This window comes from Mustela nigripes, chromosome 9 (assembly GCF_022355385.1).
Source record: "Mustela nigripes isolate SB6536 chromosome 9, MUSNIG.SB6536, whole genome shotgun sequence".
NCBI lineage: Eukaryota > Metazoa > Chordata > Mammalia > Carnivora > Mustelidae > Mustela > Mustela nigripes.
The window spans coordinates 59,640,282-59,666,831 of NC_081565.1; the positions used below are offsets into that span (position 1 = coordinate 59,640,282).

The 26,550-nt window shown below is 37.5% G+C and overlaps 1 protein-coding gene across 34 annotated transcripts in view; it reads left to right on the forward strand.

Annotated features, from left to right (window-relative positions):
* PTPRD (protein tyrosine phosphatase receptor type D) overlaps positions 1-26,550 on the forward strand; it is a 525,037-nt gene that overhangs the window by 453,535 nt on the left and 44,952 nt on the right. For all 34 annotated transcript variants that reach the window (XM_059411633.1, XM_059411644.1, XM_059411635.1 and 31 more), the window contains 3 exons: positions 11,903-12,078; positions 23,745-23,864; positions 24,379-24,533. In XM_059411633.1, coding sequence (XP_059267616.1) covers positions 11,903-12,078; positions 23,745-23,864; positions 24,379-24,533 — 451 coding nt within the window. The remainder of the gene's footprint in view (positions 1-11,902; positions 12,079-23,744; positions 23,865-24,378; positions 24,534-26,550) is intronic.

The following is a 26,550-nucleotide window of genomic DNA, read 5'->3' on the forward strand; positions in this document are numbered from 1 at the left end:
TCTATTGTTTTTTTTGGTTTCTATTTCATTGATTTCTGCTCTGATCTTTATGATTTCTCTTCTCCTGCTTGGCTTAGGGTTTCTTTCTTGTTCTTTCTCCAGCTCCTTTAGGTGTAGGGTTAGGTTGTGTACCTGAGACCTTTCTTGTTTCTTGAGAAAGGCTTGTACCACTATATATTTTCCTCTCAGGACTGCCTTTGTTGTGTCCCACAGATTTTGAACCGTTGTATTTTCATTATCATTTGTTTCCATGATTTTTTTCAATTCTTCTTTAATTTCCCGGTTGACCCATTCATTCTTTAGAAGGATGCTGTTTAGTCTCCATGTATTTTGGTTCTTTTCAAACTTCCTTTTGTGGTTGAGTTTTAGCTTTAGAGCATTGTGGTCTGAAAATATGCAGGGAATGATCCCAATCTTTTGATACCGGTTGAGTCCTGATTTAGGACCAAGGATGTGATCTATTCTGGAGAATGTTCCATAGGTGATCTACTTACCTTGGTATCTGTGTATGTATCTTCAACTCCTTATAAACCCAGGAATATGAATTAGTAGCAGAGTATTTACTGTAATGTCTTATAACTAGTATAACTTCAATCTAATTCTTTCAGTCCTAGATTAAAAAGAAAAAAGGTATTTCCCCCTAAAATGAAATTACTGTTCAATGCTGCTGTCCACAGCTATGGAAAAACTAAAAAAAAAAAAAAAAAAAAAAAAAAAAAAAAAGTATTCTATGGCTATTAGTAATGAAATTAACATTTCACTTTAAAAGCCATATTTAAATGGAATTTTAAAAACATTGTTTACCAGGACTAAAACCCAACCTTTTTTTACTAAAAAATAAAACTCAACTTTTTATGTCAACAAAAAAGTCAAGAAGTTAGAATAGATATAATTATCTGGCTACCTATGGTGTGTTTGTTATCATGTCATAGATTTTATATCATATATGAATTCATGGATGGATTTTCTTTATAATGTTCTGAACGACCTCAAAATCTAGTACTGTTAAACTTCTAAAATTCAAGTGACTTGTTTATAATTAATAGCTGGTAGTGACAGAGCCAAAATTCTAATACAAGTCAGTCAGACTCTAGATTGCAATTCTTTCGAACTGGCCACTCAGAACTATAGCAGCTTTTGAATTCATAATGACTGTGCCTATATATGTCATACCTAATTTAAAAATGATGGGTTTTTGGCTGGGGAGACTGTCTAGGAATTTTGAAATATATATTTTCAAACATTCATGTCAGAAATCTGAGAACTAGAAGTCTTCAACTGTGTTCTTAGACTCTAGTCAAAGTGAAGTTTTCCAAAGAATAAATGACATATAAATGCTTTCAGGTGGATTTTTTTATTTGCTTAATATTATTTTTAAAGTTCTATTAAGAAGAACATTGAATAAGAAGACCGAAGACTTGAAACTAAACTCTAAGTTAAAATTAACACTTTGAGGAAGCTAGATCCTTTTTAGAATCTGACAAGCATTTTAAACCTCACTTGAAAACAAAAGACACTTATCCAATGTATTTGTACACTAATTTCATAGAGTTCAAGGACACAGAAGTTTTTTTAAGCCCATTTGTCCATTTAAAAACCTCTGACTTGGCATGTTTTGTTCTGTTAAGAGAGAAGAATGAGAATGGGTAAGACCTTTCCTGCTCCACCTAAAATTCTGAAAGTTGATTCTAAATCTAGAAATCAATAAACACTGAGCAATATTTATTAGATAAATACTGAATCTTGGACATTAAGAGATTCGTTATTCTAAAACAAAGAAACAAACAACCCACATTTAAGATAGAGGTGTTTTTTGGTTTTTGGTTTTTTTTTATATTTTTTCTTTATTTATCTGACAGAGATCACAAGCAGGCAGAGAGGCAGGCAGAGAGAGAGGAGGAAGCAGGCTCCCTGCAGAGCAGAGAGGGGCTCTATCCCAGGACCCTGGGATCATGACCTGAGCCGAAGGCAGAGGCTTAACCCACTGAGCCACCCAGGTGCCCCTTAAGATAAAGGGTTTACGCCAAAGAAAACCATTAGCCTGTATGTGTCTCTTCTACCAAGCCAGATTTAAATGGTTCTATCTACGAAAGAGTTACAAACGACAAAGTGTAGGAGTGCCTGGCTGGCTCAGTTATTTAAGTATCTGACTGTTGATTTCTGCCCAGGTCATAATCTCAGGGTTGTGCGACCGAGCCAGGCTGGAGGCCATCTCCTCACTCAGCAGGAAGTCTGCCTGACATTCTCTCTTTCCCTCCACCCCTCTCTTCATTCCACACTTGTGCTCTTTCTCTTAATAAATAAATAAATAAATAAATAAATAAATAAAATCTTAAAACAAAAGAGAAATGATAAAGAATAGCCCACATGGTGTTATATGCACTTTGTGACACAAGTGCTTATTAATTTAATAAGAGAAGCATTGTGAAATTGTTTCTGGTGGGGGGACTATATTAAAGTTCAAAACATAAATATATGTATTCGCTTTTTCTCTTTAATGGATACATCCTGGCAAGGGCCCATACACTTCTCAAGAATTTTCCTATTAAATCATACTAGACTCTTCTTGCTTCTGAAGATTTTGTGCCTCAGTTTCCTCATCTGTGCCATAGGATTAAAAATAGCACCTACTTCCTAGAACAATTACTACAGTTTACTGAGTTAATATATATGAGGGTTTGGGAGAGTGTCTTGCACAAAGAAAATGCCCAGTAAATATCGGAAACTATGGAAATTATCAGTGGTGTTCTTATGAATTCTATTATTACTATCAATATGTCCTTTTGTCCTCAGATGGGATTTCTTCTGTATATGATCTATGGAAAAACTAATAAAATCCAAGTGAGAAAACTGCATGTAGTTGGAATACTCTGTGAAGAAAAAAATATGTACATTGGTGCTTGATAAATGGAAACCAGACCCATAATAACATTACAAATGTTATTTGTAATAACAATATGTTATTGATATGTTTGTTTAAATGGAAATACAAAATACATCATCTGTTTGATTTACATAATATGAGCGATTCAAAAAAATCTAACTGTAAATAATACAGCTGATGTTACAACAACTCAGTTGTTTGTGAGATGGGCAATTTAGCACCTTTCAAATGAGAAAGTGACTCCCAGGGAATCACTGCCCCTAAGATAAATAATATTTTTTTAGAAGTAAAGAGAAGAAACTACTGGTATTCCCTTGTATTGTTGATTCAGCTTTTACCACCACACTAGTGCTTGCTATTTAAGTCATGCCTTGGCTTCTTTACTGCACTGTTCGGCGGTTACTGATGCGTTTAACACAGCTGTCAGCACGTGATAACGTATTGTTCCATTCACATCTTTCCTGTGCTGTGAGTTAACTGCTTTTTTCTAGTATCACCTGATATTTTTTTCAATAAGTAAAAACAAAACAAAACAAAAAAGCCACAGGGAAATAAGTAAATACAGTCTGCCCAACATTTTCTAATAAAATGTGAATTACATTATTATAAGTATAAATGTTCCATATGAAACTCTAACATCAAAGAATTTAAATTATTTTTCTGAGCAACAAATCCCTTTAAGAGCTGCCATGTGCTATTTCTCACATCAGTTCAATAAATATAATTCTTTCCCCTCCCTCTTGGTTCCTGTACTTTCCCAGTCTCTCTCTCTCCCTCTCCTTTCCTCTTTCCCCTCTCTTCTCCTCCCTTCCTCCAGACACTAATGACTAATTTGTGGGCACCTGCTGTTTGTTTTATTTTGCTCCTGAAATTCTATTTAAATTAGCAAAGGAATTTTGTTAGACTGTATGTCCTATCTAAGAAAAAAACAAAAAGAAAAACTGGTCTAAATATCATCCAACTATTGGTTGAGTTTATTTTCGTCAGGTTGCTCAGAACATCAGACATTAATTTAACAGTTGTGTGTTTTGTTTTGTTTTTTTAATATTTTGAGTCCTTCACTTCTCAAGTTAATTGTTTATAGGCATGACAAAATTTAATCTTATTTCAGGGTGGTATTTTTTTTTTTAATAAAAACATTCTTTTTGAGGAGCCCGGCACACATTTTTATAGCTTAATTTATCTTAAGTAGGGAGCTAGAGAGGACTTACCCTTTGGAAACTTAGAGCAAATTCACAAGGAGCTTGCAACCTGCCTAAAGACTAATGGGAGCTATTTAAATGAGATCTTTCTCTTGCATGTAGCCAAGCAAGTGGTGTGGAGAGGAGATCAGGTACTCCCCAGTTCCTACCTCAGCCTGTCCTTGTGCTTCTTATCTGGAAAAGAGAAAAAAAAAAAAAGTTGAGGGATGGCTAGCTGTGTTGGTTTTCTTCTTTACTCTGTTTTCAGGAAGCCAATCAAAAAGTAAAATCAAAAAGGTCCATAAGTTTATTTTTCTCTCCATTGTCTTTAGTTTAGCTATTGGGAATTTTTTTTCCATTTTTATTGTACAGATCTGAAGATTATGCTAATGAATCTACACTTCATTGCTCAGGCTGTAGAGAAACCTACATCATCTGTGCTGTGGTTCTGTTGTTAAAATATAATCACAGGTTGTATATTGCTGGGAAGTCATAAAACAATTATTGTTGTCCTCTCCATTATTTTTTTTTAATAGAAAATGGAAAAGGGCCTTCCAGATGTGGAATAGCTTTTCATCAGTAGAGTATTTAGGAAGAAGTAGTCTTATTTCATTACTGTTTATTATCCTGATCATAAGAATAACTGGTATTTTAGAAGTTTCAAATCCACTGGTATTTTAGAAGTTTCAAATGCATTGAGTCATTAGATTTTCACAGGGTGTTGGGTAAGGACCTAATGAAAATACTGCTCATATTTTAGGATCTGTGAGGAAACTGGGGCTCTGCAAGTTTCCTACAGACAGAGCTCCTTTTGCTATATTCTGCTTTGATTCATACTATGTTAAATAAAGCAACATAATAATTTCATCCTTATTAATATAAATATAATTGACCAAAACTCTGTGATGCTGTACTGGCCCAAGCTTTGCTTCATTTCAGGGCAGAGTGCTCCCTGATTAGAAATGAGTCCCCTCCATCACAGGTGCTGATGATTCCCAACATGTGTAGCTAACCTTGGAATTCATTCAATGACAATTCAATCACCCACATCCTCCTCTGTGACTACTCTCATAACCCAGCCTCTTCAGCATTAGCAGTACTGGGGAACGGAAAATGAAGGGGAAGAAGACTCAGAACCTTGATAGGGGTGGAGCCTGGCTTCACAAACTCTTTCCAAATTACCCATTCTCCCGTTAACTCATTGTCAGGAGGAGCCCACAGAACATGGCATGCTTGTAAAATAATTCTCCTATGCACCTTAGAAGCATGGAAGGCAATTTGCTAATGCTTGGTACCTCTGGGGACACTGAGTCAGATAATACACTGTACCTTTGCAATAAGCATTGGCTTTTCTTTGCTGGAACGCCAAGGGCATCATTCATTTTGCTAGTTCTGGTGTGGCTGCGGGTGGCCTTCATAGTACAAGTGAAGGCAAAACAAGGCCTGTGTCATCTGAAATTAAGTAAATTTACTAGTAAAGTATTACTGGATTTAATTTTTCTGTTTTCTCTTATTTTGCCATTGTCAGCAATAAAGTTAACATTTTTTCTGCATTGTGGGTCTAAAAACTGTAATCTTGGTCTTAATCAATTCATTGTTGTTAGGGATACTGTGTAGGTGTAGATGTTGAACTTGAGGAGACATTATTTACTAAGTAAAAGATAGCTTTTGTGCTCCATTGGGTCTTGAATACTTCTGTCTCACAACAGGGAATAAACTGGTTTGCCAAAAAAGTTTTGTTTTGTTTTGTTTTCACTACTAAGGATTTGTAGTAGTGAAAAGAAATAAGACTATCTGGGTTTTGGTACCGTGCTGTGGGTCAGGACAGAGTCAGCCACTCAGCTGAAGGTCCATCTCCAGCTCTGGGTACAGTTGCTGTGTGTCTGCTGGAGCAGGGAAGGGACTCTGCCTTCCCTATAATGCTGCCTCTTCTTCATTCTCACCTCCACAATCCGGGGACAGCTCCTTTCCATGAATAGACCACCTGCCAGTCTAGTCCCACCACGCCCCACACCTTGTTTTTGAATTTGTGTGCTTTTTACCCCACCCTGTTCTAATCAAGAATTGAAGTATCAATCACACCAAAAAACCTCATCTCAGCACAGAAGAGATAGAAGCAATAGGAAATCAGCTTGAAAGAGCATCAGAGCATGTTCCTGCCTAATCTGAGAGACACAAAGCCTCCATCTTAAAATAACTTCACAGAGATTTCTGAATCCAAGAAGGTTAAGAATACCACAGAGAGGCATCTTATTTTAGAACTCAAAAAGACTCAAGGGAATCAATTTGTCCAACACACCTTGTTTAGCAGATAAGCAATCAGAGGTCTGGACAAGTTGAACAACTGCCCAGATGTCAAAGAGCAAACTACCAGCATCCCTAGATAGAAGTCCCAGGTTCCTGGCCAATTTCTCTAAATTTTTAGCAAGTGCTTAGTATTCTTTCAAGTCTTTAAAAGGCACATTGCAGCTCTTCCTACCGAATGGAGTGATACAGAAGTACCCACATATCTGTGGTAATTTCTTAATTTCACATTAATAAAACAATTCCTGTACTATTGGGGGTCTTGCTTTTTCATTTAATATTAGGACATAAGGCCTTATTTTGAAACTTTTATAATTATGAATACCCCTCAACAAGAGAAGTCTTTTCGAATCAAATTATCTCCTGACTGGAAAAATTGAGAACAAGGCAAGTTGGGTTTTTTGTGTGTTTCTGTTTTTGTTTTATTTTGTTTTTTTAAGTGAGGACAGAAGGAGAGGGAGAGAGAGAATATCTTAAGCAGGCTCCATGTCCAGCCCAGAGCCCAACATGTGGCTTGATCTCATACCCCTGAGATCACGACCTGACATGAAATCAAGGGTCAGACACTTGGGGCACCTGGGTGGCTCAGTGGGTTAAAGCCTCTACCTTAGGCTCAGGTCTTGATCCCAAGGTCCTGGGATGGAGCCCCACATTGGGCTCTCTGCTCAGCAGGGAGCTTGCTTCCCCCTCTCTCTGTGCCTACCTCTCTGCCTACTTGTGATATCTGTCTGTCAAGCAGATAAATAAAATCTTCAAAGAAAGAAAGAAAGAAAGAAAGAAAGAAAGAAAGAAAGAAAGAAAAGAGTCAGACATTTAAACTGAGCCACCTAGGCACCCCTTACTTTTTTGTTTTGTTTTAATGGGCCCATATGACCCAATTAGTCCTCCTCAGGTTAACAGGAATAAAAGAAATATTTTAACACAGTCATGATGAAACAGTTCAGATCATGTATTCGCTGGCAGTTCAACATGCTTTCAAGGTTTTAAAGCATGAATTGTCTATGTCTTCTGTGTCATGTCTTCAGCATGAAGAATTGTCTATTTATCACAAATATTCTTTCAGAGTAGCTTCGTCTTTCCAAGGATTCCTCTCTTTCTGTTAAGATTCAAACACATGTGGGACCAATGTCATGAAGCCCTATTCTATTAATCCTATGCTTAGGTGAAGAAAAATGGCATTGTCCTTGCACATTGAATTCATGATACTTTTCCAAAGCTTTGCAAACAATTAAAAGAACAGCAAAGCCCGAAGTCTGTGCCTAGACTTACTTTCCACTAAAAACTATAACCAGCAATTCCCAGCAAATGAAATGAGAACCTAAAACTGTCCTAATTCTGTTTAAGTAGCTGTTGCTATGTCTTGCTATGCATGAAGGACATAGAAGCTCAGCTCTACTACTATTCATCTGTTGTTCTTACAGACTTGTGTTTTATAGCTCCAAGTTTTCTTTGCCCCAACACAAAACCCAGTATAAGCATGTAAGTAATATTTGCAGGCACCACAAGAAAGTACAGTCCATTACCGGATGAAACATGCTATAACACAGAAAGGGGGCATAGAGGTGTAAGATGAATTCAAGATCTAGCCTCAGCTCCTTTCTCACTTATAAGATTAGAGTGATAATTATGGGTCTTGGACCTTTTTACATGACTATTAGTAGGGGAAGAGTACACATGAAGAAATGGGAAATCATGAAACTTACTTTTATAAGGGTAGTAAGCTATTCTTGAATAAAGACATTAAGAACAACTGACTCCAAGAGAGAGAATTCCTACAGCAGGGCCAGACCTAAGATATTTGCTTATGGTGAGCTAAAGGCAGACATGTTTGTTATGCTTTCATTGTTTTAATAGGCAACCCCACCCAAAAAAGGAAAAAAAAAAAGCAACTAGCACCATTATTATCATAGTATTGGACAAAGGTCTCCTTGACTCTAAAAATTAAAAGCAATTAGCTAATTTATATTAATTCTATATGCTTTCAGTATTGCATGTTAAGTTAACATAGATTCCCATCCATCATAGCCCCAGAGAAATTCAATTAATTCTCACACACTTCTCTTGTATAGTAGTGCACTCTGATTAGTGTTGCATTAACAGATGAAAATCATCTTCTGGATAAGGCAGGGAATTGAAAATTAAATAAACAAATATATATTACTTGGGGAAGGTCACCCCCCAAAAAGTGAAAGGGTTTTCTAGATTCAGCCTGCCAGCAGAAACATTACAATCACGAGCTATTGAAGAAACATTTCATGGCACCAGAACACTTGGAAAGTCACCATGTTGTTTTTCTCACAAGACTGGTTGAAAAATCTTTCTAAATATGGTACAGCGAAAACTAAGATCTCATCTACTTCTGATCAACTTTAGTTCCCAATCTGTGGTGAATGTTTTTAAAAGGCCAAACCACCACCCTTCCTAAAATCTTTTCATATTCGTCTTTCTACACAGTTTGTTACTTGGGTTGTATGAAATGCAGATGCACTAGATCTTAGAGCTACAGATACATAGTCATCTCTCGCTTCCCCATCTTGTAAGGGTTGTATGGAAGAAAACTTACCTGCAATGTCTTTTTGCTGGAGCATGTAAAGGGATTTCCTGGAAGGAGGCCTTCACTCATACAAATGAGTGTCAAAATAGAAAAGGAGCCTCAGCATTATCTTCAAGGTGTAAACATTAGCCCAATAATTAACTCCACTAGGTACTGAAATTTTTCTTTTTAACTTGCTTTTCAAAATATCAGGTCCCAAATTCTTAAAGCATTTGGTGATACAGTAAAGATTCCACGTGCCTAGTATTTTTCAGGCAGATTTTTTGTATTTTTATCCCTGGGAAGGACAAGTATTATTGAGTAGCAACCTACCCCCACAACTTCCCCCCACCCCTAAAAAAAAAAATCATAATTTATTATGCAAACTTAAGCACTATGTCGAAAAACAATTCATTACATAATAAATGATTAAATTTTACATAAGAATGTTGGGCAGGGCTAATTCCCTTCTTTTGGATGTGAGTGTCCAGTCCATCTCCTCTGTTCTCTGACACATTATTCAGATATAATCATTATCCTTCATAAGGGGGAAATGGCACAATGCCAAGCTGATGGATTTTTCTAAGTCATTAACCCAGATTTCTCTGTTTTAAATTTGCTTGGAAAAAACTTTTCTGTATATTGCTTTAGCCAGAACCCTTTTTTTTAAATCAACTTTTTAATGTTGTTAACTATTAAATTAAAATTTTGAAAGTGGGCTTTTCCTGTATTAAAAATAGATTCACTGTTGGCTCAGAACCAAATTCTAAGGACATGAGGTTGTGTGTGCTTCCCAGTGGCCGTAACCTGAGGACTTTATTTAAACTATCTATTGAATCTACAGTAATTTGGTGTCTGGAAGAATAGGATCTTTATCAACAAAGGGCTGCCAGAACCCCCAACTGCTTCTTGAGTAGCTGTAATAGATGAATACTGTTACAACCAACCGTGCATTTAGGTTTTTACTCAAAAGGCTTTCACTAATGCTGGTGGTATTCCATATCCATATGTTTATCTCGGAGCCCAGTAGTTCCCATCTGACTTTCATTACTTTTTTGAGAGGATCAGTTTTACAAGTGGAATCAGAAAAGCAGTCAAAGTAATTGCAAGTGGCAATCAGTGAAATATAACAATTTTAGCTTAGGAACATATGTTCCATTATAAAGAAAATATTCCTTTTTTTTTTTTCCCTCATAGCTCCAGGACTCATATTTTTCCCAGGGCAAGAAGAGGCCATATACAGGTTCTAGTGCTACCTCTCGTATCTTGCCAGTAGCCATGTAAAATGTTTGTTCCCCTGCGGGGATAGGCAACTCCTTTCATCCCAAGGAAATCTATTCCCTTTTTGATTTTGACAATTTCAAAATGCTTTATTATATTGGAGATGAAATTCTTCTGTCTGTAGTAACATTGTTCAGAATTGAAAAATTCGGATCTCAATAGAGTAAACCTAACCCTCTCTTCAGATCCTCACAGGCAGCTGTCATCCCCAACCCCTAAATTTTCCTCTGCCAGGCTGTACCATGTATCCCTTTCTCATACAGAAAAGCTTTGATTTCCTTAACCTCTCTGGTCACTCTCCTTGGAAGAAGCTCAAATTTATCTATATTCCTCTTAAAGGTTTCACACTGAATTAGACTTTCAATCAGAACACCAGCATCAAATTCAAGCTCTGCTAATTATTAGATGTCAGAACTGGGGCAAATTTATTTTTGTCCTTGAAGATAGCAAGGGTTAATAACTGAGACCTGGTCTAGAGGCCAAAACAGGTGATAACCATGTTAACAAAATAGTATATAATTACAATGTGTAGTAAGTAATATAAAGAGTTGTCAAGAAAGTTCTGGGCTCCAAGAGAATCAAAGGCAGTGTTTCTGAGATATTGGTGGAGTGTTTTACAACAGGAAGAAGATAGTGTGTTCTAAAGTGGCGGATGGCACTGAGGTAGGAGAGCAGTGTTTTCCTACCAATAGAGGGTAGACCAGCATCTAGAGTTTAGAAGGCAAGGAGGTGAGTAGAACAAGATGTGTTTGGAAAAGTGTGGAGCTTTGTAACTATAGTTGAGAGTTTCAGTTTTTTTGGAAGTAAAAGGGAAGCCCATTGTTGGGTTGGAAGGAAAGAAGTTATAGTGTCTGAAATATTTTCTTAGAAATTGCTCTTATGCTAGATGAAGAGCAGACTGCAAAGGACAAAAGTAGAGCAGGATAAGCAATTAAGAGGCAATCGTCATAATCCAAGAAAGGTGCACATAGTACAACAATACTGTGAGGTTTAAACAAGAAGCAATCTCTGTAGAGACTAAGACAGTTGTAGCAGACAGAAGGACTATCATTAAACCAGACTCCAGCAGTCAGAGCAAGAGCTTTCATCTCTATGCACCTCAGTTTTCTCCTTTGCTAAAGGAAGATCCTGACAGGATATATTTCATAGAGTTGTTTTAAGGATTAAATGAGTTTGCCAATGAGTTCCCTGTTAGCTAAATTTGTGCAGAATTTCTCACCGTTACACATACTCTAACCTACACTGCATTTTCAGACTCAGGCATTATTTTATTTCATTTCTGTCTGGCAATGTGGTATAGCATGGGTGAGGAATGTGACCAGATAAAATTCTCTCATCCTTTGCATGCTGTATTTTACTGATGCAGTGGAGAAAATAGACAGTGTGAGAAAAATAGCACAGTGTGGATAATCAGTTGTAGTTTTCTTTCTTTGGTATCTACCTTGTCATATTACAGAGATCCAATACTTGGACCACCTACTTCTTTAATGTGATAGTCCCAGTGAGACTTTATCTTGCTTAAGACATATTGCAATTATATACTTGTTTATTAATGTGGTTATTGCCTGTTTTGACCTCTAGACCACGGCTCTGCTATTATCCCTTGATTCCTCTAGCATAGTGCAGAACAGTAATATAACATTGCCCTCACACCAGATCCCAGGCTGTTTTTTTCTTATGAGAGGTTCACCTCATGGAATAACACTTCTTGTTTTACAGGCATCCCAGGAAGTGACTATGTGAATGCCAACTACATAGATGGCTATAGGAAACAAAATGCCTATATTGCAACACAGGGATCTCTCCCCGAAACATTTGGGGACTTTTGGAGAATGATATGGGAGCAACGGAGTGCAACAGTTGTGATGATGACAAAACTAGAAGAACGATCCAGGGTAAGAATATCTACCTTCTCCTTCTTCACATCTTTCCTCAGGTAGTCCTTATGTTGCATATTTTATTCTTTTCGGAATCTACCCTTCCTTCAGCTCTGACTTTCTAACAGAAACAACTCTGAATGGGTATCAAAAGCTCTGATGAAACCATTTTTTAACACTGAGTCTTTTAAGAAGAAATTCTCTCATTACAGTGTGATTCCCAAAAAAAAAAAAAAGGTACTCAAAAAAGTAAACAGTTTGGTTAGAGAAAATAAATACTCACTTGAACCTCTTTCAAAAACTCACATTGAACAAAAACACACAGACTTTGGGGGAGAATCCCAACAATATATACTTGTCAGTATTTTTAACTTTTTCTTTCTCATAATCTGTAGGGTAAAGTCTAAAATTCTATGAAAGAGGTTCTTATATAAATTATTCAAATTAGCATAAATTAAGTTAGGGCAGCCGGAAAAATGATATGGGTTAATACACAGCTGAGAAAACACATAAATGTGTAGAGGGCATTTTGCTACTTTAGCCTTCTCCAAAATGAATAGATTTTAATAACAGTCATTGCTCGTTAAGGTCTAAGAAGGGGGTTTTATTCATCATATGGGTCCAATATTATGGTGCATGGCACATTAGTTAAATGTTATTGATTTGCAGAACTAAAGCATAATGGGTAAGCAGTGTGCCATATTCCCAAGTGAATATGCAAATATTGTAGCCATCTGATGAAAATCAGTCTTTAACCTTGAGAATTTAATGAAGGAGTCTCTGAAAAATCACTGAAGGCAGCACAGACTCTCTCTGAAGAGTAGGGCAGTCAGGGCAGAGTTTTGAAACCACTGGTGAACGATTTCTTTTACTGTGGTCACAGTAGCCTCAAAAAGATATTTAGAAGGAAGCCAAAGCCCAACCCCCCATTTGTTGTGTGACAGTTGAGTTTATAAATGGTCTCCTAAGCTCAATACATGGCAGTTTCTTTTAGCTCAGGCATGTAGATGAGGGAAAAGTTGAAGGCTATGCAGGTGATTCCTAAGGAGAGAACTCAAGCTCAAGAAAAAATAAAAAGTCCTAAAAGTGGAAGTAATGTATGTGGTACACCACTGGTTTACCAAACACAAAAAGCGATCAAATCTCTTTATAACATGTGAATTGTATAGAAATACTGAAATATTGTCTGAAAGGAGTTTAGGTGAAAACTGTGAAGACAAATGTCATTGTCATTTTTTACATGAAAACCCCATTAAAAAGATGCAAATGGATCCAATATTGATCTTTACTCAGGATAACCCCTAGATAGCAAGTCCTATAAAAACAATCCCTACCCAACTGTTTCCTGAATATAACTCTTCATGATGCAATGTCTAACACATATTAGACACATTGATACTTCACAACAGTCCTGTGAGATACACACTACTAAGATCTCCAGTTTACCTATGAGCCAACTAAGCCTAGAACATTCCAGAAGGTCACTTAACGTCATTCAGCTATCAAGGTAAGAGTGAGGATTTGAAGACCGACAGTCTGGCTCCAGAACACATGTGCCTAACCATCAGGCCATATTGCCTGTTAACACTTGGGTGAAGCTGAGACAGCTGAACTATTATATTACAGCATGCATGTAAATCCAACCTACCCAGCCTGCTCTGCCTGGAGATACCGCTGGTAACAAGCAGTCATTTGCAAAAGCTGTTTTCAGTAAAACACACATTTTATCTTGACACTGCAGGCCTTCATTAAACCGTGCACAGAAACTTGTTTTGAAATAACCAAATGAAATTCTGCCCCTTTTCTCCCTAATTGCTTCTAATAATAAAGTTAGTTCTAACTGGCCCCACTGCCACCACAACATCTGATGGTAATGAGCAGTTCTTGGCGGAAGGCATTGTGACTTAAATACCTACAGTTTATCTTTATGTTGCAGGCTACCTTTTTTTTTTTTTCCCCACCTCAGACAGAGGAACTTATTTTGAAGTTACTAAATGAACCTCTGTTTGCTCCCTTCATTAATTACTCTTTGCTCCTGCAAGTTAGCTTTCTCCTTTGTTAAATGGCCTAAGGAGCCCAATTAAAATGCTGTCTTGTGGTTCACTCTGTACCCAAACTTGTGATGACCTGTATAAGCCAACATGGAGGCGTCTCAACATCCTCAATCTGACCATACCAATGAGCCCTGACCCAAAGCCCCTTGTTCCCCAGTCTAGAATGCTTGAGAATAAATGACCACATGCAACTGAGGAGTCTAGCAAAGTTCTGGTCCCCCAAACTACCTCACCTGCTTTTGATTTTCTCCCTTCTATCCTCCCACCTCACTTTTCCCTATCCAGTTGCTGCTTCTCCTAAAGTCTAGGAAGAAAGGGGAAAGCATTCCTGGATTCGCAACTAAGAACTTGGATTGAGTTTCTCAAAATAGTGGTTAATTGTTACAGAAATATATAGCTTTATACTTTAGGAACTCTGTGGGTTATACAGGCTGATCTGGGAACTCTACGAATTTTCACTTCTGAGTAGCCAGCTTCAAAGCAGATTTTGAATTAGTCTGGCTTTATTTAGGCACTGCTTGTAGTCTCCCTCAAAAAGGGAGATGGTCTAGGCAGTTGAAACAAATCACCTCTCCAGGAGTTGAAGCCTGAAATTTCATCATTTGGAAGAAGGCTCACTCAGGTTCTTGAAATAATATTCACCCCACACCTTGGTATATGGGGGAAAAAAAAGTATATGTGCAAATGTGTGTAAACACTTCTGTGTACTGTAGAATACTTTTACAGGAGTACATGTTGACTGGTGATTTGGGATGGGGATGAGAGAAGAAGAGGAAAGGAAAGAGAAGATAAATGATATTTCACAAGACTGTCTAGGGATACCACCATCAGAGAGAAGGGAATTATATGACACAGTCCTAAGGAAGGGTGCCTTGAAGTCAAATGTTTGGGTTTAGATCCCAGCCATAGTGCTTACTACTGTATGACAATAAACACATTACCGGGATCTCCAAAAGTCTTATTTGCTCTTTTTAAATTACATAGAAAAATTATTGTGGCATTAACCAAGGTAAGGAATATGACAAAGTCACCTCAGTGAATCTCAGCTGTTAGTGTTTGATTGAGACAGAGAACTAGGAGGGTGTACCAGAACAAAATCAGCTTCCCCTAAAGCTGCTCTCAAAGAGTTCAGGTTTTATTCCCAAATGCAATGTGTTTGTTCTCTGTGGGTGCCGGTGAATCCTGACCAGCCTCACAGTCACTGCTCATGATGAATTCTGCCCACCGTTTCCAGTGTAACACCCATGTACTGTGATCAAAAGAGCTCAGAACATGGGCTTCTTTTGCCCTTGCCTTCCCCAGGACAGAATCTGCAGAATCGAGACACTGATGCAGGGAATTGTTAATTAGTCGGCACATGGACCACAGGACTTCTGGCTGTGGCTTCCACTGCAACCATAATCTTCAAACAATGCAATATGAAAATAGTAATATCAGCATAAATTACATGTAGTAGTAATTGTCACTAAAGACAATATATTCTTGGCACAATGTTTCCTTTTGATTCGGTTTTGCATTACCCTTCCCCATCCTTTTATTTACTTGAAAGTGCTAGGGAATTGCTTCCTTACTCCCCGTGTCCTGTCTTTTCTAGCATTGTGCTTTGCCTCTACTCAGGCCTTTGGATGACAAAGTAGCAGTGCTTAAACCTTTGCCAAATTGGAACAGAGAAGGCTCTTGGGTTCATTAGCATGTATTAGAAGTTTCACTAGCCTTTTGTTAAAAACTGACCTTTCTTAACATTTCATTGGCTAAAGAAGCCCTTCCAAGAGTGATGACTTAAAGACTCAAATTGGTCTTTTGGAAACTTAAGTTCTTTGATTTTCAAATAATCCCCCCCAAATGTGGCCTTGCAAGAATTCCAAATTTAACTTAGAAGACTGTTTGTATAGTGTGCTTTCAGCTCTCAAACCATGAAGAGAGAATGTGTACCTTGAATATTCTCTGAGTGTCATTTGGAAATATAAAGAAACAAAATATAAGGCTATAAACTGCAGATTTTGAAAGTAAAGTACAGTCGTTGCCTGAAAACACAGAGATCAGTTTAAAGCCTTGTAAAACGTGGTGTGTGACATGAGATACTGTTAGTAGGTCTTATTCTACAATTTCCATCTTTTTTGCCAAATCCTCTCAAGTTCTGCATAGTTCATTGATTCTGTAGTGAGTCATTCTCTCGTGCCCTAGAATGTGGTCTCTAATTGTTTCCATGTTTCATAACATGCCAGTAAGCACATGAATCGGTTTGGGCAACCACATGGAGGGAAGAAAAATTCGGAAAAAATGAAGCTCTGGTAGGAGAGTAATTCCACTCCAAGGGTGTTATTTGTGGGCAACTAGGACACATGGTTGGCAGCCTTGCTTGAACAATTGGAGGCTCCGAGGTAAGATTTGCCAAGGTGACTCCTGGCCCAGGAACCTCTAATCCTTAGTGGGCGATTGTCCTTTTCTTCTCCCCCGCCCCCCCTTCATCTGTTTGCTTTTGGCTATTCCTCTTCTACTTTGTTTCCCAGGGAATGTGTAAGCCTCTTGCTTAACAAACTCTTCAGCAGCCTTGATAAGCTGAAACAGCTTAACCAAGGTTAAGGGATATCCGACTTTCTCTTGTCCTCACCAGCTTACCCTTACTTACTGCCCATGGTTGATGGTCACTTTTGCTTCTGTTGTCTTGCAAGCTTTATAGTGGGATATGAATCATTTCAACTGCTATTATTGTGATATTGTGCTATGACTAGTGCTATAAATATTGAGGATAAGGAGTGAAATTTTGACCCTTAACAAAGGGGACATGATTTGAACTGCTGTTCAGTGTGGGCCACCTTGATTAGTGGTGTAAGCATAGGGTTAGCAGTGAGGAATTCTACACTTGGTTTCCAGATTATCTAAATCCCATTTTCTGTTCCCAGATAAAAAATTATGCAACCCAGTTGATGGTGTCCATTGTTAGAGCAGGTCAAATGTTTTAGGCATCACAATTTTAGTTTATCTCAGGTCATAGCAGGGGAAATTCCTTGCTCCACTGAATTTTGTTGTTTGTGCTAATGAATGGACATCAGATTCTATCAAGGCCTAAGGGACTGGGATGGTGTTAACAACATTGTATGAATAATTTCGGGAATTAGAATACAGAGCCTTGACATTTGATGGGTGGGGCACTTCTGACTAGATGATCACTCCCTCCACCTCTGATGTCCTCCCCTGTCCTTGAACCTCACGTTTGTATATTTCCCCCAATATAGGGGGAAGGTGAAACAAGTTCCCATTTGGTTGCATGGCCAAGAGGACAATTCTAGGCAAAGGAGATTCTGATAAAATGTTTTCTTGTTTTCCTGTAAAACACATCTTGAGATTCTTTTCAGATTCTGAGGTCCTTTTGGGTTAGAAGTTGGCAGAATCCTGTTGAAGATTATAAATGGCAGTATTATTGTTTTCATTGTCGTTATCGGTTTTGGAAGGCCCAGCCTTGGCCAGGAGCAGACTAATTCTTGGCCTCTCTGTTTTGTCAAGGTTCGGTAAGTTTAATGGAGAGCAAATGCTTTCCAAATGCCAGGTCTGTGTCCTTTCCCAAATAGAACTGGAAGCGCCCAAGGCCTTGAACATTTAATTTCTCAAACTGCAGCCTAAAGCACTGCCTATCTAGGGCAACAGAAACTGCTCTTTCCTTAAGCAACTGTAGAAACAGCAGCACAAACACTGCCTTTGGAGCCTGCTTGATGTATGGGCTTGTTTTTGAAAAGTGGTGGATACTTAATGTAAATAGGACACTGGCAACAAAAAGAATGATGCTCATATTGGCAACCTGAAGGATGTTTGGGTCCTTATCTAGCCAGTTCCATACTCTTGGTTTTCTCTTCTCAACAGACACAATGTCAGATAAAAGGAAAAGAATCCCGCCAATTTCTCAGTATGTTAGCTGCTCGGATCTTTCTCCCTTCTTCCTCCCCGCCCCATCCCCTTGATTTAGAAGGGCAGCCTACAGATTCTGGCCCAAAACAAACATTCCTGCAAAAGTGAAATAGAGGCCCTATAGCCTAGGAAAGCGCTGGACTGGGAAGAAGAGGTGCAGTCTTGCTCTTGGAGACTGTGCAAAGCCCCTCTCATTGTCCACATTCATGTTTATAGCACTCCCAGGCTGGTGAGGTCACTTCTAAAATTTTAAGAAGTGTGAGTCAATCTCTGTATTCAGGCAAAGCTGAGGTTCAGCTGGTATGCATCAGTCTAATTGTACTGGTTGTTAAAGTGCTAAAAAGTATTGATACTATAGGTATACAGAAATTGTCTTTTCATTGAAACGTTAAGTCATCTAACATACTGCTCAATAATGGTGATGCAGGAGTGTGGCTGGGCTACAGGCAGCCACTGAGCAGATCCAGGTAGACACCGAGGTAACCAGGGGGCTATGTAGAGCACCCAGCCGCTGCCAGGTGAGATTGGGTCTGAGGTGTGAACTCCAAGGGCCACCGCAGTATGGGAAAAAGCTGACATTCAAGTGCGGCCTTGCCAGGACAAAGGGGTACTTCATAGAGTTTTTCTCTGATTACAAAGACAGGCCAGAAACTTGAGATATAATGACTGATTATTTAATGGGGGAAGTCAGAAGAAAAGTTTAGTGCATGTCTCTATATGAACTTCTGGTAGGTACATTGTCCTCGTCTATTGCCATAGGTTGGGTGGCTGATAAACAACAGAAATCTACTTCTCACATTCTGGAAACTGGAAGTGGAAGATCAAGAAGCTGGAAGATTAGGTATCTGGTGAGGCTCCACTTCCTGGTTCATAGAAAATGGTCTTCCTTTTGTATCCCCACATGGTGGTAGGCGGGAGGGAGGTCTCTGGAGTCTCTGTTGGAAGACTTGAAACCTATTCATGAGGACTCCAACCTAGACCTAATCTCTTTCCCAAAGGCCCCAACTCCTCATACCATCACCCTGGGGATTAAATTTCAGCCTACAAATTTGGTGAGGTGGGACACAAATATTTAGTCTGTAGCTCACATCAAACAAAAGGAAATAAGGAAATAGCAATTTTTTTGAAGTGTTCAAACAGATAAGCTGTTTTATAATGAATAATTTTGTTTATTTAGAGACTAGTATTTTTGAACTTTCTGGTTTTATTTATGAAAAGCTATTACTGCATTTGTAGTCAAATGTTTAATATTATTCTCATTTCGGGTATTCCATTGTACTTGATCTCCACCTTGTAGTGGTCAACAAAGAGAAAATGAAGAGAGGAATATACAAACCAGACTACCCTTTTGCCATTCAGAAATAGATATGGCCAAATGTTAGTTGAGTGAAAAGAGTAACATTATCACTGAAAGGCAATAGAATCATTGAGATGATCTCCATATTTACTTTTGAATAATCAAGTATTGAAGCTGGTCTTTAAAACTGCCAAGAGAGCTATTATAACCTATAGAAACAAACAGTTCAGCATATAATTTATCCATCCACTAAAATATATCCTAATAATTATGTGAAACTTCCTTTTATTATATTCTCCCTTATTAATTGTGTATTCATGAGTGTATATTAACATTTCCATATTCCCAAGACTAACTTTGACTTGTATTATCTAATGTTAGAATACTTCGTATTTGCTCCTTATAAAAGGCTCCTCTGGCCAAACATAGTAGATACTAATTTCCAGTAAGCATTTCCCCCAAGCACAGTCAGCACACCTACTGGGTAAATCCTATATGGTATTTCCAGTGGCAAGTTTTATCATTCCACCAACTTGTTTTTAATAGGTTGCCGTGAAAGAGGAAGTATAAATTAATTCCATAGCATACACAGCGATAGTCAGCTTGTTCTTTCCATAATTATGAAGAAATGAAGCTACCACATAAGGGTAATCACTTTGTAATAATAAAAATAACTATCTCCCCCAAATTTGGCTAGAAATCTGACCTGTCTTCTTTAGGTTAGCCCTCAGATTGAGTTACTAGGTGAGGTTTCTAAACCACAGCCTGGGTGGCATGTTCTGCTTCTCTCCTTTTTCCTCTCAGACACTAAAATAGTCTCTTCTCACATCTGATTAAAATTCAGGTTAAAGGAAGGGAGTTATTTGGAAATCTTACAACTATGTATCTGAAGAACCAGCAGGTGTAAGCATATCTCTATATTTAGCTAGTAAAGCTGATGGGTTGGGGGCAGGACTGCATCTCATTTCACTTTGGTGTCCCCATTGTTGCCAAGATCTTGCCTTCCACCTAGCCTCTGCAAAATGCATATCCACGGGGATTAATAACATGTTTCTTTTGTTCACATTTAGAATGATTACATTTTTATAACAACTATCATAAAAAATGGGGAACATAGTCTAACTGAGAATTAATAATAGCTGTTGCCTATTGAATGCTTATTGGGTTTAGAGATTCAGTGCATGGTTTTTGAGCCTTATGTTAGCCCTGTCATTCTGGAGATATGGTACCCATTTAACAGATGAGGCTGCTGGACTTTGGTCCTAAAAATAGAAAAGCAGTTTACCAGCTATCCAGTTGGACCGTCCAGCCTTCTATGCATCAGTCCTGAAGATGTCAGTCACTTCAGAATCAGGTAGGAAAAGGCAAGCATTGGTATTTGCATTCAGGAGCTGCTGCCTTCTCATTCTTAGATGCTCAGAGGGGAGCCTCCTATCCTGGGCTTTGTACATAGAGCCTAAAACTGGTAACTCTCTTTAGGAATACCTTCTGAGATCTTCTCCCAGGGGAAAAGAAGAAAAGGTGGAGGGAGGGGCTTTTGGCCAAGTAAAAACATGTTTAACTTTTCTCCTGTTCCCTTGTTTTGCCTCCTCACTCACTACAGTTCCCAATTGCTTTCTAATGTTGAAATCAGAAATTATTTGTTTAGTGTATGTCTAAAAATGAAGGGCTTAAAAGAATGTCAGTAAATCCTAGCCCTTTAAATGTAGCCCTTAGAAAGCAGATGAAAGCATGTGGGCTACTCAGAGAATGAGGGAGAGAAAAGAGTACCCAGGTACTAACTAATGAAGAATGGATTGCTGTAGCTGTTCTGAGAAGCCTGAGGAATGCTTCTAACCCTGTTGCTGAGACCTTCTGTGTGCATGTGTACATTACATCAAAATATTTATTTTTCATAAACTCCCTTTGTGAAATATTTCTTGAGAGAAAACAACAATGTTTAAATATATTTGCTTGAAAAAAAATTGCTCCCAGTTTTTTGCTGTTGAGTTTGAAACATTTTAGAGTGGGGTTTTTGTTTGTTTGTTTGTTTTTGTTTTGTTTTTCTTTCTGGTAAAGAGTAAAATTCGGGCCATTATTTCAAATGAGTACAAAAGCTTCCTTTTCTTCTTCTTTTAGCTAAAAATGTTCACAACATTCCCTCCTTTAAGTAATGTTTTCCGATATTCCTTTTTCCTAAAGAAGCCAGACTCCAAGTACTTGAAGTAGGAGAATAATTAGTGTAACTTCGGTTTTTGCTGTCTTAGGGATAGAGCAGAATTGTTGATGGAAAATCACTAAATAATGAAACCACTTTTCCAGAGGTCACATAAAAGTTGGCTTATGCTTCTTTCCTTTATGTCCTTTGTCTTATCTTACCAAAAGGTCTGATGATAATCAATTCCTAGCTCTGAAATATAATTGCATTGAATTAAGTTCAGTACATCATACTGATCTTATAGATCATTACATTGCATTAACCTCCTGTTTTTGTGTCTTCCATAAAGATATTTGTTTCTGTGGAATTTGATCTGCTGATTTTGATTTGAAAGGGTTGCCATCCAGCTGAAACTATTAAATAATGAGTTGAGTTTCTCTCTTCATTTTTTAGCTCAACACATTGCTGGCATCCTCTCAAATGTTGCAGTAAGAGGTCTCCAAAGTTACTTTTGTCCTTTGCAGCGCAACATCAACTTGACATTTATTTTTTATGGTTTAAATCAGAGCCTTTGGCATAATTTTTGTGATTTTCTTTCAGTCTGAATCAGGTCTACTTAAAGAGTGTTGGCTCTTTTCAGGTGGTATTCTCTGCTAATTCCAGCCACATACAACTTGGGTTTTAATGGATGGTCAGAAAACATAAAACAGTGCTTAGTCAGGGTCATGCTATATAAATATTCTCCTTAGAGTATTTTCTTTCCATTCTGTTACTATTCTTTAAGTAGAACATCATAAAATATAAACATAAAAGAATATATTATGCTTCTAGAAAACATATAAGTATGTTTTAAAGATCCTATTAAGACACAAATAGTCCATCTTACTTGAACCACTCCTTTTGTTTTTTATAAAATATGTGTTTGTGTGGTCTTACCTTGAAATAAAGGCATAAGAGTCAAACCTTGTAAATTCAATCTCCACTTTACTGAATAACTGTGCATTAAAGTGGTTTTCTCCTTTTTGTTGTCTAGGAAATTGGATAGAGAATATAACCTCTGTCTTTTCAGAAGGCCCATGATCTAGACAGAAAGAGCCTGAGTCCTTTGAGAAGCAGATGCTATGTCTGTGAAAGAGAAAATTACAATATTATTCACAAATGCTACTAATATTTATATTCAACATAAAAGCAAATAATTATCTAGCAATTCTATTCACTGGACCAAAAAATTCTAGTGTCTATGACAATAATGCCTCATTGCTTTTGTTTAAATCCAGAGATTATGACTTTCAAATCTTTCTTTTTCAACTACAAGGTGTGATTCCTAATATAAAATGGTATTACATTTCTTTATCTAGAGAAATGCATTTCATTTAAGAATTTCTCCTATCTTCTTTTAATCTGAGATAGAAAGGGTGAATATATTATCTGTGATCTTACTAGAAAATACAGTGTTGTGTTTGTCATTTTTTATTACGCTTTTTAATATCCATGGTACATAGTAAGTTTGAAATGTATTCCAGACTTGGAATTATTTTTCTTTTGCATGTTAAACTAATTGGCTTGAATACTTTTTATGTACTTTTGTTCAACTCCACATAGAAATTGTATATTATTCATCTGAAATGAATGAATTTTAAATTACTTAAACTTCGCATTAGTGTATGACTCTCTGAGACCGGTTTTAAAGAACACACAGCTTCTTTCCCCTGCACATTACTGATTTAATTAGTCTTGAATACACATACCATATATCTTGCATTTTTTACAATGTTATGTTGTTTATTATACTTTGATAGATTCACAAATTATTTCTACTTTTCTTTAAACAAGTATATTTGGGAATTTGATAGTTTAAGATGAACTAGCTTGTGCCTTTTAAACCTTGATGATGAGCACTAATTGTCTCACCATGTCATTTAAATGGCTGAGCATAATCCTCCTAATGCAATTCATAACATATATCCCAGAACAAATTTGTGTTTTCTTTTCAAGTGCTCTAAAGTTTCAAATACCTCTTTCCTTATTTTACTCAGCAACAATCTGCAATTTATTTTTCTCCAGGAAAATTGAATCTGTTACTGTTTAGTATTCCTACCAGCTTGAAAAATGTGGTTTATATTGGCATCAGAGCAGTAATTTACATATATTGGGATAACAAGAATGCATGCCAGAAAAAGATCAACATAAAATGAAATGCAAAAAAGCTGTTTTCCTTCAACAGTAACCCCACGTGAAGCTAATAGAGAAATTGATGAGCATCTGCCCTGAATGTGTCACTTGTTTCTTCTAGGTGAAGTGTGACCAGTATTGGCCCAGTAGAGGCACAGAAACCCATGGGCTGGTCCAAGTGACGCTTCTAGATACGGTGGAGTTGGCCACGTACTGTGTGCGGACTTTTGCACTTTACAAGGTTTGTCTTTATTTTTACCCCTCCCTTTCCCTTTTTCATTTTTTAAAGAAAGCGTCTTTTGAGAAATCAGATATCTTAAGACTTTACTTAAATCTTGATTCCACTGGCAACGGTGAAGAATGAAATAATTCTTCCATTATCGCTCAGCAATTTTTCTCCTTCTCCAGCAATTTATCAGTAAATGTGGAAGTCTTGCTCTGGACGGAAGTTTTGGCAAATGATGAGTAGATGAAGAAGAATTAGTTCTTACCATAAAATACAATAGGCGTACTCCTGATAGTTACACCTGAAAAATGCAATGCTTCTCACCTAAGAATGTTCATCTCCCTGAGCAAATACTTGTTTACAAAGAGCTTTACATTGATAGCTCCAAAGAGTGCATCTTCCCAAAGGTCATAGGGTAGGAGGAGGAATTAAGACAACACATTTTCATGTTACCTCTTCCATGTTGCTACTCATCGTTACAACCTGAGGCTATGAACACAAAATTTTACCCAGTCTTCCTACTTCACAGAATGGGTCAAGCGAGAAGAGAGAAGTAAGACAATTCCAGTTCACTGCCTGGCCTGATCATGGTGTTCCAGAACACCCTACGCCTTTCCTAGCTTTCTTACGGAGAGTCAAAACCTGTAACCCTCCTGATGCAGGACCCATGGTTGTGCACTGCAGGTAAGAACCACTGAGAGAATTTGTTTTTCTCACAGTCAGAAGGTCCACGAGGAAACAGAAAGCTAAATTGTTCCTCATTGGATAGTCTCTTTCCAATTTCTACTACCCCAATTTCTGGGATAGTAGATTGCTTTATAAATAATGCAAGTGTTTTAGGGGGTGCCTGGGTGGCTCAGCTGGTTAAGCAAGTGCCTTCAGCTTAGGTTATGATCCTAGAGTCCCCGGATGGAGTCCCACATCGGGCTCCCTGGTTGTCAGGGAGCCTGCTTCTCTCTGACCCCTCCCCTCTCATGCTCCTTCTCTCTTTCAAATAAATAAATAAAATCTTAAAAAAAAAAAGCAGGTGTTTTTTAATCAAACGAGGTCTATATTAACATTGGTAGAAAGGATTTGATATGGATGAATATGCCCCTCTGGACATGATAAGCAACTACGGTCCTTGCTATTTTCTCTTTGGAGCAAAAATAAATAAATATGTAAACACAAAATTAAATGTGCTCATGGTAATAACTATATGAAACAGAAAAGAATTAAGAATCAGTCTTATGGGGCGCCTGGGTGGCTCAGTAGGTTAAGCTGCTGCCTTCAGCTTGGGTCATGATCTCAGGGTCCTGGGATTGGAGCCCCGCATCGGGCTCTCTGCTCAGCAGGGAGCCTGCTTCCTCCTCTCTCTCTCTCTCTCTGCCTGCCTCTCTGCCTACTTGTGATCTCTCTCTGTCAAATAAATAAATAAAATATTAAAAAAAAAAGAATCAGTCTTGTGATTTGGTTCAAGTTTCATCTATGTGAGGAATATTCTTTAGAAGATGACAGATAGATAGAGAGATAGATGGATGAATTATTTGATAAGTTCCTGTGGCCTGGGCTGATAAAAACCTTTTTATTATGTATAGGAAAAAAAATTTTGAACAAAATGATACCATAAGTATCAAAGCTTTCAGAGAGGGTGTCATACTGCTTAAAGATACCTTCCTATAAAGTATTATCAAGTCACATATAGAAAATATACTAATTTGAGTTTTTAAAATTTACTTAATATAATATAAAGACCTATATTTTGGAAGAATTTATTTTATGTATTAGGAGTTAATGAGCCTGTATTTCTTTTGAAGTGTTGTATAATTTATTATTATTTTTTACTTAATTCTGACTAATATTCTTTATATCACCACTCAGATTCTACTATATATATATGTTTATACATTTTTAGTATTTAACTGATTTCTTACCAGTTCCTTAGTTCCTCTCAAATATGTTCTCATGAACATATTACTAAAGATACCTGGTCATGTTCTGTATGTTACTATATAAATGTATAATTGATATAATCCCTAATAGTTCTTTGTAAACTGGGTACTTCAAACATGAGAGAATATGGTTTTCTGCTGCACAGACAAGTAAAACTGCAGTGGGTAAGTATATTAAAAAAGAAAGCATCTGTCACAAACCATTTCTATCATCATATAATACTATAGCTCTTTCACATCCCATATCATACTTGAGCATAATACCCTGGATCCTAGAAATGTTTTTACAAAAAGATGGGGACCACATAGATCAAAATAAAAGCAATAAAACTCCCCTGACTAACCCAAGCTACAGTGGTAATTCTTAAACAGCGGCCTAGCGAGTTTTGAACAAGGAGATACTTATTTCTCTTTCCCAGCAATTTTTTCCCAACGAAAACTAATCGTACCACATTATATTTATAAAGTATTTTATAAATTCCAAGGCTCTCTCCCATGCTTTATTCTGTTTGATGATCTTAAAGGTATGTCAGTTCAAGAGAAGAGAGCAGAAGAGAAGTTACAGGGTTTGGTGTAAGTACTGAGAGCTAGGAAGCCAGACATAGTCCTGCTCATGTTTTATAATCTAGTACTTGCTCTTCTGGACCTGAAACTATGTTCCCTTGTTTTACATAGTTCTGAAACACTAAAAATTATTTTTCTTAACTTGAGCTAATGCTTTTGCATCATGACAGCAGATTTCTGATTCTCCTGCCTATTGGTTTCAGCAG